The sequence below is a fragment of the Heptranchias perlo genome, chromosome 34 (assembly GCF_035084215.1).
Source record: "Heptranchias perlo isolate sHepPer1 chromosome 34, sHepPer1.hap1, whole genome shotgun sequence".
Taxonomy (NCBI): Eukaryota; Metazoa; Chordata; class Chondrichthyes; order Hexanchiformes; family Hexanchidae; genus Heptranchias; species Heptranchias perlo.
Window position 1 is genome coordinate 23,636,714 of NC_090358.1, and position 18,038 is coordinate 23,654,751.

Below are 18,038 nucleotides of genomic sequence, written 5' to 3' on the forward strand. Positions count from 1 at the left end.
ATTTTTTTTAAAAGGAGGGTCAAATAGAGTAGTGCGTTTGATGTAGTGTACATGGATTTTAGCAATACTTTTGACAAGGTCCCACGTGGTAGACTGGTCAGAAAAGTAAAAGTGCATGTCCACAGCTCCCTGAAGGTAGCAGGACAGGTAGAAAAAGTGATTAAGGCGGCATACAGGGTACTTTCCTTTATTAGCCGAGGCACAGAATACAAGAGCAGGGAGGTTATGCTAGAACTGTATAAAACACTAGTTAGGCCACAGCTAGAGTACTGTGTACAGTTCTGGTCACCACATTACAGGAAAGGTGTCAATGTACTAGAGAGGGTACAGAGGAGATTTACGAGGGTGTTGCGAGGACTGGAGAATCTTAGCTATAAGGAAAGATTGGATTGGCTGGGGTTGTTTTCTTTGGAACATAGGAGGTTGAGAAGAGATTTAATTGAGGTAAATAAAATTATGAGGGGCCTAGATAGAGTGGAGAGGAAGGACCTATTTCCCTTAACATAGAATTCAATAACCAGGCAGCATAGATTTAAAGTAATTGGTAGAAAGATTAGAGGGGAGTTGAGGAGAATTTTTTTCACCCAGAAGGTGGTAGGGGTCTGGAACTCACTGCCTGAAAGGGTGGTAGAGGCAGAAACCCTCATCACATTTAAAAAGTACTTGGATATGCACTTGAAGTGCCATAACCTACACCTATGTAGGACCTTTGGACCCTGGAAAGTGGGATTAGGCTGGATAGCTCTTTTTCAGCTGGCACAGACACGATGGGCCGAATGGCCTCCTGCTGTGCCGTTGATTTCTATGATTCTATTTGAAAATTCTTGTAAATTTTGCAAATTTCTAATATAAAAAGCAGAGGCTTTTATAAGGGTACAATGTCATGGTAAACCGAACAGACTTCTTGTACAAGTTACTCAACAATTACACATTTAGCTCAAATGAAGCATTTCTGCATTAAAACATTTACGAGAACCAGGAAAATGGTATGCTGACTGAAGCAAACCAGGAAATAGTGGAGAAATCCAAATTCAAGTCACTAGCTGATGCTGCATCCTCAACAGGTGACATAATGGAAATATTTCCATTTCAGGGAAAACATTATTATTTTGTACATTGTATTAAATCGGATCCATTAACCTCCCAGGGTTTACATTAAATTAAAACAATTGTTGGTAATGGGGAATTTGCATTGGAATATCTTGCAAATTGGAAATACAAAATTCATGTTTTATTCAGTTATACATCTGTACAAATTCAGAGTTGATAATTTTCCAATCTATTTTAAAAGAAAAAGTTATGCAGATTATTTCACATAATCCCACCACCAGCTAACACAACATTAGAAAAATATAGGATATGAGTACACTTTTGTTAAATGTTTTTGACTCAAGGTACCAAGAACCTGCATTGGCACAACTTTAGTGAAGCATTCATGCTGTAACTTATACTATTAGACGTCTACTGCATTTTGTAAAGATTTTAACATTAGTATACGGTCAAACATTTTTTTCCAAAACATCACCAAAAAATTTTGCTGGTTTCCTCCAGCAGATGAGAATGGATATGAAATGGGCATTGTTTTACTGTAAATCCGCAGATTAGTAAAGGGGACATTTAAAATGGAGTGATAAAACTTTTACTATTTCAGACTGAGTTACTATTCAGATACAGTGCATTTCTATCTATATATTTTGCACATACCTCTCCACCAGCATTGAGGAGAACCACCTTCACATGATCTGCTACTCCCCAGGAGGTCTGGCTCTTCCACACCAAATCAACTATTGGACTTTGGACAACATCAGTACTTGCAGCCCAGACCTGATACAAGAAAAGGCAATAGTAAAATTAAATAACGTTACTTCAAGATTCACCATGTTAAAAAGTTGCATCACTGCTTAAATGCCTAATTCTGACAAATGTAAAATTAATTGTAACAAAATCCACTGCATTTACCGCCCCCCCACCCCCAAAAAAACGTTCAAGAACTTCATGACGAGGCAAAGAGTGCATGCGGTCAGCACTCACACTGCGTTTTTAGATTTTTTTTATACAAGTTCAAATGTATCCATTTATCTGTAGTGGCTTAATAGTACATTAACTTAAATGTGCACAAGCACAATAAATTCAGATGGGTGCTGTAGGTCAAAACAAGCACAAAGCACTAATGGAAACTGAAATAAACACAGTTAGGTTAAACTAGTTGATCTCATGGTAAAATTAGTGAAATTATCTTTCTCATTTTTTCCTATTATCAAATTTCTTCTGTGGCACTTGTTCTCTTCACCATCTGCTTTTTTCCCTCCACTTTCCCTATGGCTGTCATGATGTAGTCTCTCTCTCTCTCTCTCTCATATACTTGGATTGGAAAGCCACACACATTACAATATAAAGAGGGAAGAGCAAACCAGCTAGTTTAGTGGGACAAGTGATAGAGTTCATTATTCGAGCAGAGTAAGTGAGCACTGGAAAAGTATAAGCTCATCACGGAGAGTAGGCACGGTTGTGACAAAGGTAGCTGATGTCTAACTAACCGAAGAGAGTTTACTGAGATCATAAGAATAGGACTAATGGTTGGCATATGTAGGGATTTTCAGATGGCATTTGATAAGGTCCCGTACAAGAGATTAATAGCTAAAATTAAGGTGTGTGGAATCGCAATCACGTGGCATGGACAGAAAATTGATCAGTAGGAGTTAGGTGGAGCGTATAATAGGGGCACTCTGGAATTAGCAGGAAGTTGTGGTGAGACTCGATACATAAATTACCCGGATTTGGGAAGAGAGAGGAGAATATCCACATTTGCAGAAAATGTTATGCTAGGAGGTACAGTGAACTGTAAAGAACAGCGTAGAACATTACAAAATAGATTAAGCAGATTTATGGTCGTACATTTGAGCATAATAATGACATGGGATTACAGTCAAAATGGAAAAGCACTGGGATATAAAAGAATGGAAGAACTGTAGAATATAAAACAAAATTGCCAGGGTAGATGAGGAACAATTATTCTTTAGTTGGGGAATCCAGAGTAAGGAGGCACAATATTAAAATTAGAGCTAAGCCAATTAAAAACAAAATCTCCAGAAATATGCCTTCACACAAAATATCTCAGGAAATGTTAAATGCTGTGTCCCAGAAAGCAGAGAATCATTTGAGGTGTTTATAAAGGAGATTGATAATCACTTGGGAAATAAGAGCATTGAGTGATATGAAAAAGGGCAGAGAATTGGGATTAAAAAGAAAAATAGCTACCACAATGAACAAAATGCAGAGTAGATTCAATCAGGTGAATGGCCAACACTTGTTCATGTATTCCTCACTTTTTGACAAAGTTTCTCACTGCTCTACGTTTCCCAATCTAAATGATTCTGACCATGTTCGTTCAACTTCAATTTTGCTTTTAACCAGCTTAGTTTTAATTTCATGAATAAAATTGCATCTCTGGGCAGGCAGGAAGATGGTATTGAACATCTATGAAGTAGGAGATAGGTACAGGAGATAGGGGAGAAGCTGTCCAAAATCTATGAGAACACATGCAGATGAAAAAGTGGAGGGCCAGGGTTTAGGATTGGAAGGGGTAGAGGACTTGGTGACAGAGGAAAGTGGGTAGGTTCTGGGTTTAAAACATGGAATACAGCAAGCAGAGGGGCCTGGGAGCAATTTATGGTGGGAGGTGGGCGGAGGCACTGGAGTATGGGAGTAGTTTGAGGGAGCTAGAACACACCCGAGCGACTGGAAGTAGAGAAAGAACAGGGAGATGTTGTGAATATTTCAGGGATGAGCTGGATGGGCTCCAATTTTTTGCGCATTTGCAGAGACCCGAGTGGGCACTTACCTTGCACATGCATGGAAAGGCTGCATCAAAGATGCAGCAGCAAGGGGAATGGAGTGAAGTACACATCAGTGCATCCGAAAATTGGTGCAAGGCATTTGTAACATGAAAGTTTAGTACATTTTAAATTAATTGTTTTGTTTTTAAATTAATTATTATAAAAAGTTTATTTTTAAGGGATATTGGAGTGGATGGAGAATCAACATGCTGTTCATAGGAGATTAAAATTCTTACAAAGGACCAATCAAGCCATTGAAAGAAATTGCGTGGGATATTAAGATCAACACAAAAAGCTTTTACAATTATATTAAAAGAAAAAGGGTAGTCAAGGGTAATGTGGGCCCTTTAAAAACAGATACTGGTAATATTGCAAATGAAAATTAAGAAGTGGTAGACTTGTTGAATAATTACTTTGGGTCAGTCTTGACAGTAGAGGAAGAGGATAATATACCTGACATTCCAGGGAAACTATTGATGAATCAAGGACTGGAACTCACTAAAGTTAAAGTAAGCAAGAAAACAGTATTAGAAAAAAATAATGGCACTAAAGACTGACAAATCCCCATGACCTGATGGTTTCCATCCCTGGGTATTAAAAAGAAGTAGATGAGGAAATTGCAGATGCTTCAGCCATAATCTTCCAAAGCTCTCTCCATTCAGGAATTGTTCCTTTAGATTGGAAAACTGCAAATGTAACTTCATTATTTAAGAAACGTGAGCGAGAGAAACCAGGAATTTATATACCTGTTAGTCTAACATCTGTTGTGGGGAAGTTACTGGAATCTATAATTAAGGACACAGAGTGACTGAGCACCGAGAGAAATTTGGGCTGATTAGAGAGAGCCAACATGGATTTGGAAAGGGTAGGTCATGTCTAATGAACCTGATTGAATTTTTTGAGGAAGTAACTAAAGTAGTAGACAGTGGAATGTCTATGGATGTAGGTTATAAGGACTTCCAGAAGGCATTTGATAAGGTTCCACATAAGAGACTGTTAGCTAAAATTAAAGCTCATGGAATTGAAGGCAAATTATTGACCCGGTTAGGAGATTGGTTAGGTGGTAGAAGACAGAGTGTAGGGATAATAGGTAGGTACATGAATTGGAAGGAAGTGGCTAGTGGTGTCCCACAAGGATCTGTGCTGGGGCCTCAACTATTCTCTATATTTATTTATTCATGACTAAGATAACACGATAGAGAGCCATATACCCAAGTTTGCCGATGACAGAGTTGATAGAGGTTTTTCAGATTTGGAAAGGAATTGATAGGGTAGAGAGAGAAACTTTGTCTGCTGGTGGGGACAGTCTAGGACAAGGGGACATAACTTTAAAGTCAGATCCAGGCCATTCAGGAGAGAAGTTAGGAAACACGTCTTCACACAAAGGGTGGTAGAAGTGTGGAACTCTCTCCCAGAAACAGCAGTAGAAACTAGCTCAATTAATAATTTTAAATCTGAGATAGATAGATTTTTGCTAGCCAAGGGTATTGAAGTACATGGAGCCAAGATGGCAGGATGGAGTTAGGATACAGATCAGCAATGAATCATAGAATCATAGAAAGGTTACAGCACGGAAGGAGGCCATTCGGCCCATTGATTCTGCGTCGGCTCTATGCAAGAGAAATCCAGCTAGTCCCATTCCCCGCTCTATCCCTGTAGCCCCGCAAATTTTTTCCTTTCAACTACTTATCCAGTTCCCTTTTGAAATCCATGATTGAATCTGCCTCCACCACCCTCTCAGGCAGTGCATCCAGATCCTAACCACTCGCTGTGTAAAAAGGTTTTTCCTCATGTCACCTTAGGTTCTTTTGCCAATCACCTTTAATTTATGTCCTCTGGTTCTTGACCCTTCCGCCAATGGGAACAGTTTCTCTCTATCTATTCTGTCTAGACCCTTCATAATTTTGAATACCTCCATGAAATTTCCTCGCAATCGTCTCTGTTCCAAGGAGAACAACCTAGCTTCTCCAGTCTATCCACGTGACTGCAGTCCCTCATCCCTGGAATCATTCTAGTAAATCTCTTCTGCACCCTCTCCAAGGCCTTCACATCTTTCCTAAAGTGCGGTGCCCAGAACTGGACACAATACTCCAGTAGTGGCCGCACCAGTGTTTCATGAAGGTTCATCATGACTTCCATACTTTTGTACTCTATGCCTCTATTTATAAAGCCCAGGATTCCATATGCTTTTTTGACCGCTTTCTCAACCCGCCCTGCCACCTTCAATGATTTGTGCACATATACCCTCATATCTCTCTGTTCCTGTACCCCTTTTAGAGTTGTGCCCTCTAGTTTATAATGCCTCTCCTCGTTCTTCCTACCAAGATGTATCACTTCGCATTTTTCTGCGTTAAATTTCATCTGCCACGTATCCGCCCATGCCACCAGCCTGCTTATATCCTCTTGAAGTCTATCACTACCCTTCCAAGTTTTGTGTCATCTGCAAATTTTGAAATTGTGCCCTGCACACCCAAGTCCAAGTCATTAATATATATCAAGAAAAGCAGTGGTCCCACCACTGACCCCTGGGGAACACCACTGTACACCTCCCTCCAGTCTGAAAAACAACCAACTTAGCCAAGTCTGTATCCATGTTACTAATGCCCCCTTTATTCCATGAGTCGCAATTTTGATGATACCCTCTGTTACCTCATCAAAAAACTCTCAGGTTAGTTAAACACCATTTGCCTTTAACAAATCCATGCTGGCGTTCCCTAATCAATCCACACTCGTCCAAGTGACTGTTAATTCTGTCCTGGATTATCATTTTTAAAAGTTTCCCCACCACCGAGGTTAAACTGACTGGCCTGTAGTTGCTGGGTTTATCCTTACACCCTTTTTTGAACAAGGGTGTAACATTTGCAATTCTCCAGTCCTCTGGCACCACCCCCGTATCTAAGGATGTTTGGAAGATTATGGCCAATACCTCCGCAATTTCCACCCTTACTTCCCTCAGCAACCTAGGATGCGTCCCATCCGGACCGGGTGACTTACCTACTTTAAGTACAGCTAGCCTTTCAAGTACCCCTTCTTTATCAATTTTTAGCCCATCAATATCTCAACTATATCTTCCTTTACTGAGACTCTGGCAACATCTTCTTCCTTGGTAAAGACAGATGCAAAGTCCTCATTTAGTACCTCAGCCATCCCCTCTGCCTCCATAAGTAGATCTCCTTTATGGTCCCTAATCGGCCCCACCCCTCCTCTTACTACTCATTTACTGTTTACATGCCTGTAGAAGACTTTTGGATTCCCTTTTATGTTGGCCACCAGTCTATTCTCATACTTTCTCTTTGCCCCTCTTATTTCCTTTTGCACTTCCCCTCTGAACTTTCTATATTCTGCCCAGTTCTCACTTGTGTTATCAACCTGACTTCTGCCATAAGCCACTTTTTTCCGTTTCATCTTACTTACTATCTCTAGTCATCCAGGGAGCTCTGGCTTTAGTTGCCCTACCTTTCTGCCTCATGGGAATGTGCCCAGACTGTACCCGAACCATCTCCTTCTTAAAGGCTGCCCGTTGTTCAATTACAGTTTTGTCTGCCAATCTTGGATTCCAATTTACCCGGGCCAGATCTGTTCTCATCCCATTGAAATTGGCCCTCTTCCAATTGAGTATTTTTACTTTAGAGTGGTTTGTGTCTTTTTCCATAGCTATTCTAAACCTTATGTTACTACGATTGCTGCTCCCTAAATGCTCCCCCACTGGCATTGCTCCACTTGGTTCTAGGGTATGAGGTGGGCCAAGTCCAGCAATGCCTCCTTCCTCGTTGGGCTGGAAATGTACTGGTTAAGAAAGTTATCCTGAACACATTTCAAAAATTCCTCCCCCTCTGTGCCCTTATATTATTATTGTTATCCCAGTCTATATTAGGATAGTTGAAGTCCCCAGTTATCACTACTCTATAGCTTTTGCACCTCTCTGTAATTTCCCTGCAAATTTGCTCCTCTATATCCTTCCCACTGGTTGATGGCCTATAGAATACACCCAATAGTTTGTTTCTTAACTCTAACCAAATAGATTCTGTCCTTGACCTCTCCAGGACATCCTCTCTCCCCAGTACAGCAATATTCTCCTTAATCATTACTGCCACCCCTTCTCCTTCCTTTCCTATCGGTCCTGAACTCCTTATATCCAGGAATATTTAGTACCCAATCCTGCCCTTTTTTGAGCCAGGTCTCTTATCGCCATGACATCATATTCCCATGTGGCTATTTGCGTCTACTGCTCACCAACCTTATTTACCACGCTGCGTGTGTTTACACACATGCACTGCAAACCAGTCTTAGACTTTCTTGTACTCTCTCTTAGTCTGATCCCACCTAATCCTGTACTATTACTTGCTCTCGGGCCATCTTTCTCCCCCCGATCCTTTGTGCCTCATGTTTCTCCTTTCCATTGCTACATCCTGGTGCCCATCGCCCTGCCAAATTAGTTTAAACATTTCCCCCCACCCCCACAGCACTAGCAAACCTCTCCGCAAGGCCAGTGGTCCCAGATCCGTTGAGGTGCAACCCATCCGACCTGTACAGGTCCCACCTTCCCCAGAACTGGTCTCAATGCCCCAGGAATCTAAAGCCCTCCCTCCTACACTATCTCTCCAGCCACACATTCATCTGTTCTATCTTCCTATTCCTATACTCGCTAGCACGTGCCACCGGGAGTAATCCGGAGATTACTACCTTTGAGGTCCTGCTTCTTAATTTCTTTCCTAACTCCTTAAAATCTGCCTGCAGGACCTCATCCCTCTTCCTACCCGTCGCTGGTACTGATATGGACCACGACCTCTGGCTGTTCACCCCCCCCCCCCAGAATAATCTCATTGAATGGCATAACAGACTCGAGGGACTGAATGACCTACAATTGTTCCGAAGTTCCCATATAATGGTTTATGACTGGCTGCTTAATTAGTGGAAATTTTAAGGAAGAGTTTTACTTTTTTTTTGAAAAAACGATAGTGATTTTTGATCAATAAAAAGGAATCAGCATACTTTCCACCCTACAGACTTTGCCATGCCTATGAACACTATTTTTCCCTCGACAGACACATGCCAAAAAAAAAACCTAAGAAATAGACACTTAGAAATGATTACAAGATTACTTCATCTTTAAGTTCAGATGCTGGTTGGAAACTCAGACAAGATTCGTTAGTTGTTCTGATACCTATATTACTCTCAGTGTTCTCTGCACATGGAGTTTTCACGTAGAAATTTCTCTTTCAACGTCAAACCAGTGATTGCTTATAATTTTCCATAAAGTACATTATGTGCAATGCTAAAGAAAGATTTATTGCGGAGGACTTAAATTCGTACTGCACAACTGATGGGGGGAAATGGGGTTTATGTAAACTTTTCAGTGCAATTTTGTCACGTATAAAATAGTGAAACGCACGATCACACATTTTGTAGTAGAAGAAAGCTGTGTAGGTTGCTTCTGTGTTGATATTTGATAAGCAAGTTACTGCAATGCTAGGTATATACTTACGATTACTGCTTCCATAGCTTTAAGAATAAAACGTGCAGGAAACTTGTATGTAATCTCTGTCAAATCCGCAAATTGTCTTCTTATAATCCATCCATTTAATGGCTGGTCCTATAAGTATATTAATAAACATTGTATTTTCAAATTCTTTGTAAAGAAAAGTATTTACAAAAAGTAACAATTTGTATCATTAAAAAAAAAAGTAACATTAAGACAGCTAACTTAGTCTAGTTTTTTTTGAAGATATATTACAAATTTAACCACGGCATGGATAAAACTGAATGTAGGTCACACCCAAAAATATTCAACTATAAAATCCCACACATTACAATAAGCTGTAATGACAATACTCAGAAAAAAGTTTGGCATACTTTTGTGTATTCTATTGTACAGCACTGTCCAGGACACAGCCCATAGGCCAAATTTAGCCTGCATGGGCACATCACCTGGGCCCCAATTGTGTTCCTTGTGCACAAAGACAGTCTGGTTTAATTGGTTTAAATTTCCTGGGCCCCAAGGATGAGAACAAAAGGCGACCGTACCCCATAGAACAACAAAGGAGCAGCCTTTTTGTTGCAATCAGGAATCCGCTTTTATAAGATCTCCAGGCCTGGCCCCTTTAAAGTGACTGAAGTTTCCACACGGTGCACTTTGCAAAGGATTTTTAGGCTAACAGTGAACAAAGACAAAGACACACTGGTGGCGGATGTGGCAGGAGAGACGGTGTCAAAAGGTAGTAAAGTGAGCAGCAGGGTGCAAGCGGTGACAAGGAGGCAGAAGGTGTCAACGGGCAGCAGGCCGAACCAGGAAGTGAAGGGCAATAAGGTAAATAAGGTACAGAGTCAATGTGTACGGGAGCTAGTATTTTTAGCCTACGGGAATTTGGATTATTTATGTGGGGGGAGGGGGGGCAGCAGGAATTCTTATGATTAATTGGTTTGAATTTTTGGTGAGAGGGGCTTGGATTTTTAAGGTATGGAAAGCTTGGATTTTGCAGATCAATAAACATACACAAGTTTTCGTGGAAAAGATATTGTGCATTTAATCACAATTCTGCCCGGCCATAGAGCATTTTCATTGTATGTGACTCACTCAATCGTTGTACCTTGTGGATCGAGCTCCCTACCATGACATACCTACACAACTCAGATATTACAAGCACAGTTATTCAACCATTTACACCATGAGGAAATCACTGAAGCTGTTGCTGCTATCCACTCAGGTCCACCGCCAGTCAGAATAACCTCTTCTAACTGGAAACAGCTTAGAATGTGTTTTTTGTGTCACATCAATGTTCCCTTCTATCTACTAACTGGCCCAGTTCGAAAAATACTCTATGCCTCATTAAATCTTACATTACATCATTTTCAAAACTTCCTACCCTGATGCCAACTCTGTCCGTTCCGCTCCTGGCTCGTTGCGAGGGTTATGGTGCCATGTCACTGGTACCGTGCACAAGTTTTGCGTTTTCTTTTTGAGAGCTTTAAAGTTGAGGGTCAGCAAGATATATAGGGAGGGGGAAAATCATAGGTAAACTGAATCCTGCCCTCACTTGTCGTTCACACATATATTTCCAGCGTAATTTCCTCTACGGCAATCGGACTGGCAATGCTGGCTGATTTTCCCCTACCTAATCCATGTACCGAGGCCAAATATGACATGGGCATAATTCATAATAGCAAATTTAGACTGGGGAATTGTACCTACTAGATAGTACTATTACTATGCAAGGCACTGGGGAAAGTTATGAATTATAAATACTTAGTCTTAGTGCTGTACCAAAAATCATTTTTAAAAATTCTCTACTATTCTCATCATGAGAGTGAAAAAACAATAGAGCAGTCATTCACCAAAATGAGTCAGCACTTCTAGATGACGACAGAAAAGCAATCAATTTGGAAGGAGGGTAAGATAGTATTTACCATTCATAGACCTTATTCCTTAGCAAATGATTTAATTCGCAAATCAACAGTTGCTACATACAATTTGGTGCAGTAAAACAAAGGATCTTTACCTTATTGGAAGCATTCTTCAATTTGACATATTTTCCTTCATTGTTAAATTCTTCTAAAATAATTTTTCCTACAGAAGACACATGTTCACTTGCTTCGTAATTGAAGCTGGCAATTTTAGCCTCGGACAATTTCCTTTTTTTCCCACGGAATGAAGTGCCACGACTTGAGGTGCGTCCCACACTATGTGAAGGTGGAATGGGAGTCAATTCAAGTCTGTAATGTTAGACAATGTTGAAAAGGTTAATAAATATTTTATTCTACATGCAGACTTAGCAATTTCAATGTTTTTCTTATTCCCTTTTGAATGGGATCAATGACTCAGCTTCACTAGCCACTAGTGGTAAAACATTTTATATCTTGATCACTCTTTGCATGAAAACATTCATTCCAACTTTCTCCTTTGTGCTTTTAGTACTAATTCAAAGTTGATGACCGATTTATTTGACCAGTGGAATTACATACTTGTAGCTTCGTCATTCTCTGACTGACTAGGTGAGTGAGTGGGACTAGCTGAATTGCTCTTGCACAGAGCCGGCGCGGACTCGATGGGCCAAATGGCCTCCTTCCGTGCTGTAATCTTTCTATGATTCTATGATAGCACTCTTCCCACACTATTAAGAATTCGCCCAACCTTGATTAGCCTGGGGAAAAGCCATTTTTGCCACTGTGACATCATTACTGCTCCCCCATGTGGCATTCCCCTTCGCTTCTGCTATTCACAAAGGCCCAGGATTTGCATGATAGATCTGCTCTTTTTGACCTACGCCAATAAAAACAACTTGGTCAAAACTCCTTAACCATTAAATAACTGCAATAGCAGCATGACACAAGGGATAGTTGGGAGGGATCATGGTGAGGGATGTCATTTGACAATGGAAGACCCTATAATGGTACGTAATCCCATTTTCTTACTCATTTAGGAATCTCTGATACACCACAGGAGCCATACCAAAATACGCCAAATTTGGAGTAGGGAAGCTCTAACTCGGATGCTCCAATTCCTGTTGCCAAAACAGATCTGCTGTAAACACTATCCTGAGTATTAGTTAAATTTGGTGAAACTATACATACATAGCTGCTTTACAAGACACCGTCAATAGAAACCTGATTTAAGAGAAGCCCAAGAAGTACCTGTGGGATGAGAAGAATTACCAGTTACCAGTTAAATGTTACAATGGAATATTTATCCAATTAGCTATTTCATCATCAAGTTACTCAAGGTCTTCTTTCCACACAAAGCAAATAACTGCCGGGACTTCCTAAAGTCCTGGGCTCAGTGAACAATAAAAGAAAGCCCATTTAATAATGCTGTCTTCCTGGTAAGTAACTTCAAAATGACATTTTCAAACAGTTCTGAGCAGCTTATAAAAGGACTTCATTCAGTTTCCAATCAGGAGCTAAAGGAGCTCTACTGAATGCAACTTCCACATAATAAAGCCAAGATTCAAGAGGATGAGGATCTACTGGACCTGATGCTAATGGTCCTGGAAAGCTTGTGATGGCAACCAAATGTATTAGAAAGAACTGGCCTTTAGATCCAGCTCAAGTAATCATTGCAGATATTCTAGAATATGTTGAACTTTGCCCATAGCAGGGAGAATAGACTTAGACACACATCATTCAGCAAACTTCTGACACTTGACATAATAAATTCAGATAGCCGAAATTTTCCTGGAATGGAGCAGGATTTCAACCAGTGACTAGGGAAGATCTAGAAGTTGACCCAAAAAATAACCACATCAAACAAAATAATTTTAGCTCTGCATGCAGAATCTACCCCCTTCCCTCTACCTCCAAAGTAACTGCTCATTTCACTACTCTATTGAATAGTCTGCAATGTTTGTAAATCTGTGGCTATATTTTCTTTGTACACAGAATCAAATGAACTGACAAAAAATCTGCAGCTTTCAAATCTGAAGGACATGTGGTTATCAGCATAGCACTTTCATTTACCAATGAGTTCTTCATTGGATTTATTGTGAGGTTAGCATGTTCACATTAAAAAGAGTATCATCAATGTTTCAGGAGAATTTGGGATAGTGGCAGGGACAAATTGATGGAAGCCTGATGCTGGGCAAAATGATTTTGGAATCTGATACTCCACATCAGAACTCAGTTTTCTTGTGGACAGGATAAGGAATGGGAGACAGATAAATAGCATCAGAGGTTTGGCACTGAATGAAAGTTCCTTGGCACTGCATCGTCAAGATTATTTATACTGACTGCTGATATTTTGTTTATTTTGGGGGTGGGGGGGGGGGGGGTGGAATAAGAAATAAATGGTAATGAAAGATTGAGTAACGAGGCATGAGGACCAGGCCAGAATTTAAAAATTCATTCTCGGGATGTGAGCATCGATGGCATTTATTGTCCATCACTAGTTACCCTTGAGAAGGTGGTGGTGGGCCTTCTTCTTGAACCAGTGGTGAAGGTATTCCCACAATGTTGTTGGGTAGGGAATTCCAAGATTTTGACCAAGCCCGGAAGGTGTATGACTTGGAGGTGATGGTGTTTCATGCACCTGCTGCCCTTGTCCTTCTAGGTAGTGGAGGTTGTGGGTACGGGGAGTGCTGCCAAAGAAGCCTTGGTGAATTTCTGCAGTGTATCCTGGAGATAGTACACACTGCAGCCACAGTACATTGAAGGTGGAGGGAGTGGATGGTTAAGCCATTGGATGGGGTACTGATCGAGTGAACTGCTTTGTTCTGGATAGTGTCAAACTTCTTGAGTATTGTTGAAGTCCAGGCAATGGAGAGCATTCCATCATGCTCCTGACTTGTGCCTTGTAGGTGGTAGAGAGGGTGTGTGGAGTCAGGAAGTGAACTACTCGCAACAGATTTGCAAATTAATAGATGAGAGATACAGACCTGGAGAGAATAAGTGCAAGAATTAAAATGATGAGACAGGGTGCTTTGTGGAGAACTAACGCAATGTGGGCCCACTATCCAACTATGGATGGAGCCTGAAGCTGGTATAACATGCGATGTTTGACAGTAACATGGAAATATGATCATCTCCTCCAATTAGTTCCAATGGGATAATTTTGCTTCAGATAGATTAAATGATGAAACTTTGCTGAAATCAAATAAACAAAGCACAATCTCACTCCCCTGTGTTCCTCTCCCTCCAGCATCTTCCTGTAAAAATTTATCTCCTGGTCCAATGCCAGTTTCACATCAAGGAGGCCATCATACTCTTCCAGCTTGGTCTGTATTTGCTCGCGAATTTCAGCAATTTCGCGGTCTTTCTCTACCATCCGCTGATGGCTGACTTCCCTCTCACGATCTAGCATCATCTCCAAATCCTGAGTTTTAGTTTGCAGAGCAGAAATCTGAGAAAGACAGAAGAAAAAAAAACAAAAAAATCAGTTATCCACAATGACATATCTCCCCCCAAAACAAAACTTTCATCCTGTGGATGATTTTTGGCAAGCCAGTGCTCGATCTTTTTCAGGTAGGCAACTTGTGGAAGCAAAAATTATTCTAACTAGCTCCTATTCAACATTATTTTAAGCGAGAAATATTTCGTAACATCCCCCTTTAGATTTACATGCTACACTTCACGAGTACCAAATGTCAGAAGCTTTGCTAAATATACTGGATAATTTCTGCATATCGACTGCAGAATATTTTCCTTCGAAATTTCAAATATCACCCATCAAGAAGACATAGACAGGCTGGTGGAATGGGCGGACACATGGCAGATGAAATGCGAAGTGATACATTTTGGCAGGAAGAATGAGGAGAGGTAATATAAACTAAATGGTACAATTCTAAAGGGGGTGCAGGAACAGAGAGATCTGGGGGTATATGTGCACAAATATTTGAAGGTGGTAGGACAGGTTGAGAAAGCGGTTAAAATAGCATACAGGATCCTGGGCTTTATAAATAGAGGCAGAGTACAAAAGCAAGGAAGTCATGTTGAACCTTTATAAAACACTGGTTCGGCCACAACTGGAGTATTACATCTAATTCTGGGAACCGCACTTTAGGAAGGATGTGAAGGCCTTACAGAGGGTGCAGAAAAGATTTACTAGAATGCTTCCAGGGATGAGGGGCTTCAGTTACGTGGAGAGACTGGAGAAGCTGGGGCTGTTCTCCATACAGCAGAGAAAGTTGAGAGGAGATTTGATAGAAGTGTTCAAAATTATTATGGGTTTAGATAAAGTAAATAAAGAGAAAAACTGTTCCCATTGGCGGTAGGGTCGCGAACCAGAGGACGCAGATTTAAGGTGACTGGCAAAAGAACCAATGGCAACATGAGGGAAAACTTTACACGCGAGTAGTTATGATTTGGAATGCACTGCCTGAAAGGGTGGTGGTAACAGATTCAATCATGGCTTTCAAAAAGGAAATGGATAAATACCTGAAGGGTAAATATTTGCAGGGCTACAGGGGAAGAGCGGGGGAATGGGATTAACTGGATTGCTCTTAGAAGAGCTGGCATGGGCTCGATGGGCTGACTGGCCTCCTTCTGTGCTGTAACCATTCTATGATGATGTAGTATGTGGAAGACCATTTTTCAGGGATGCAATTCCACAGATGGTGGGATTTCAGTACCTTGTCCAAGTGGCCATTCGTCATCTGCAGCCTGTATGTGAATATTGGTGGGCTACATAAATGAGGGGAGAGGAAGAGAAAGGGCATTATAGAAAATTCCAATCATGTTCTTATGACTGATAGAATAGATCTAACTGGGAAGAGGCAACATGCAAGGCCATAGCCGAGATGTTAAGACAGTACAGATGGGAAGACCTAAATGAAAGAAGCGATAGGCAGAAAGTCTCATGACAATAACAAGATCTTATGGTGCTTATGATTATTATAACTGACATCCCAATGATAAGCAAATCATCATTTCATGTTTATTCATAGGGAGGTGGGGGGGGGGGGTGGGGGGGGGAGTTTTATTGCTCTGGCCATGAAACAGCACTCAATAGTTGTAAAGTTTCCAAGTAATCCCATGTCCAGTCATATTCTATGATTCCTTAAGTCACTTTTAAGGGTAGCAGTGTGGCAAACATCAAATAAATCGATCATTCTGGAGGAAATTCCCTTCGGTAATTATATACCATAGCATGCTAATGATGAACTTCACAAGAAAGACCTGGAGAGATATCAACATGATTCTTTGACACAAACATTGGAGAACAATTTAAAGACTTTAAAATATAAAAAAATGTTAGGGGATTCTAAAATTCCAACCATCAGCCTTGCATTTCATTTTTCTGATAAATATTGGTGCTCATTGAGGGGAGGATGGGGGGGCGGGTAGGGTGGTGGTGAGAGGAGCACATCAGCATCCCCATTGCAGCATGAAGATCCCTCTACTCTGTCCCTGGAATTTATCTTCGCTCCAACCTTAGATGAACTGTTGCACCAGGAAACACTTTCCCCATTTCCCACTCATTTTAGAAAGTCGGCCAATTGTGGACATTTGCTTTTTGCTTTAGGCCATTACTTGCACTGAGCTAGGTTAAGACTCCCCAAATTTATTTGGTGGAATGACCTTTGAGCCAGCACATAGCGAAGATTTTCGTCCCGTCAGTCTGAATTGGATTCAAATTCAGATCTGAGAGACGGAAGGGATAGGATGTAAATCTACTGTCATCCAATTTCACATTTAAAAAAAAACTCAAACATAAAATACCTGGCATTCAATGCTAATTAATATCCAAAGACAATGAGAACTTCTCATAGTACAGACAGGAGGGTCAGTAACCAGAGGACATCAGCTGAGGCGGCGGAGCAGAGGAGCGGCCCATAAAAAGGCGGGAGTCAGGAGCACAGGATCAGCTGAGGCGGCGGAGCAGAGGCGGGAGTCAGGATCAGCTGAGGCGGCGGAGCAGAGGGCGGGAGTCAGGATCAGCTGAGGCGGCGGAGCAGAGGGCGGGAGTCAGGATCAGCTGAGGCGGCGGAGCAGAGGGCGGGAGTCAGGATCAGCTGAGGCGGCGGAGCAGAGGGCGGGAGTCAGGATCAGCTGAGGCGGCGGAGCAGAGGGCGGGAGTCAGGATCAGCTGAGGCGGCGGAGCAGAGGGCGGGAGTCAGGATCAGCTGAGGCGGCGGAGCAGAGGGCGGGAGTCAGGAGCACAGGATCAGCTGAGGCGGCGGAGCAGAGGCGGGAGTCAGGATCAGCTGAGGCGGCGGAGCAGAGGGCGGGAGTCAGGATCAGCTGAGGCGGCGGAGCAGAGGGCGGGAGTCAGGATCAGCTGAGGCGGCGGAGCAGAGGGCGGGAGTCAGGATCAGCTGAGGCGGCGGAGCAGAGGGCGGGAGTCAGGATCAGCTGAGGCGGCGGAGCAGAGGGCGGGAGTCAGGATCAGCTGAGGCGGCGGAGCAGAGGGCGGGAGTCAGGATCAGCTGAGGCGGCGGAGCAGAGGGCGGGAGTCAGGATCAGCTGAGGCGGCGGAGCGGAGGGCGGGAGTCAGGAGCACAGGATCAGCTGAGGAGGCGGAGCAGAGGCGGGAGTCAGGAGCACAGGATCAGCTGAGGAGGCGGAGCAGAGGCGGGAGTCAGGATCAGCTGAGGAGGCGGAGCAGAGGCGGGAGTCAGGATCAGCTGAGGAGGCGGAGCAGAGGGCGGGAGTCAGGAGCACAGGATCAGCTGAGGCGGCGGAGCAGAGGCGGCAGTCAGGAGCACAGGATGAGCTGAGGAGGCGGAGCAGAGGCGGGAGTCAGGATCAGCTGAGGAGGCGGAGCAGAGGGCGGGA

General features: G+C 42.3%; 1 protein-coding gene across 1 annotated transcript in view; it reads right to left on the reverse strand.

Moving 5' to 3' along the window:
* Positions 1 to 18,038, reverse strand: part of LOC137301893 (lamin-B3-like) — a 63,294-nt gene that overhangs the window by 10,886 nt on the left and 34,370 nt on the right. The window contains exons 6-9 of the mRNA XM_067971608.1: positions 14,432 to 14,664; positions 11,333 to 11,546; positions 9,322 to 9,429; positions 1,705 to 1,824 (exon numbers count right to left, since the gene is read on the reverse strand). Of these exons, the coding sequence (XP_067827709.1) occupies positions 1,705 to 1,824; positions 9,322 to 9,429; positions 11,333 to 11,546; positions 14,432 to 14,664 (675 nt within the window). The remainder of the gene's footprint in view (positions 1 to 1,704; positions 1,825 to 9,321; positions 9,430 to 11,332; positions 11,547 to 14,431; positions 14,665 to 18,038) is intronic.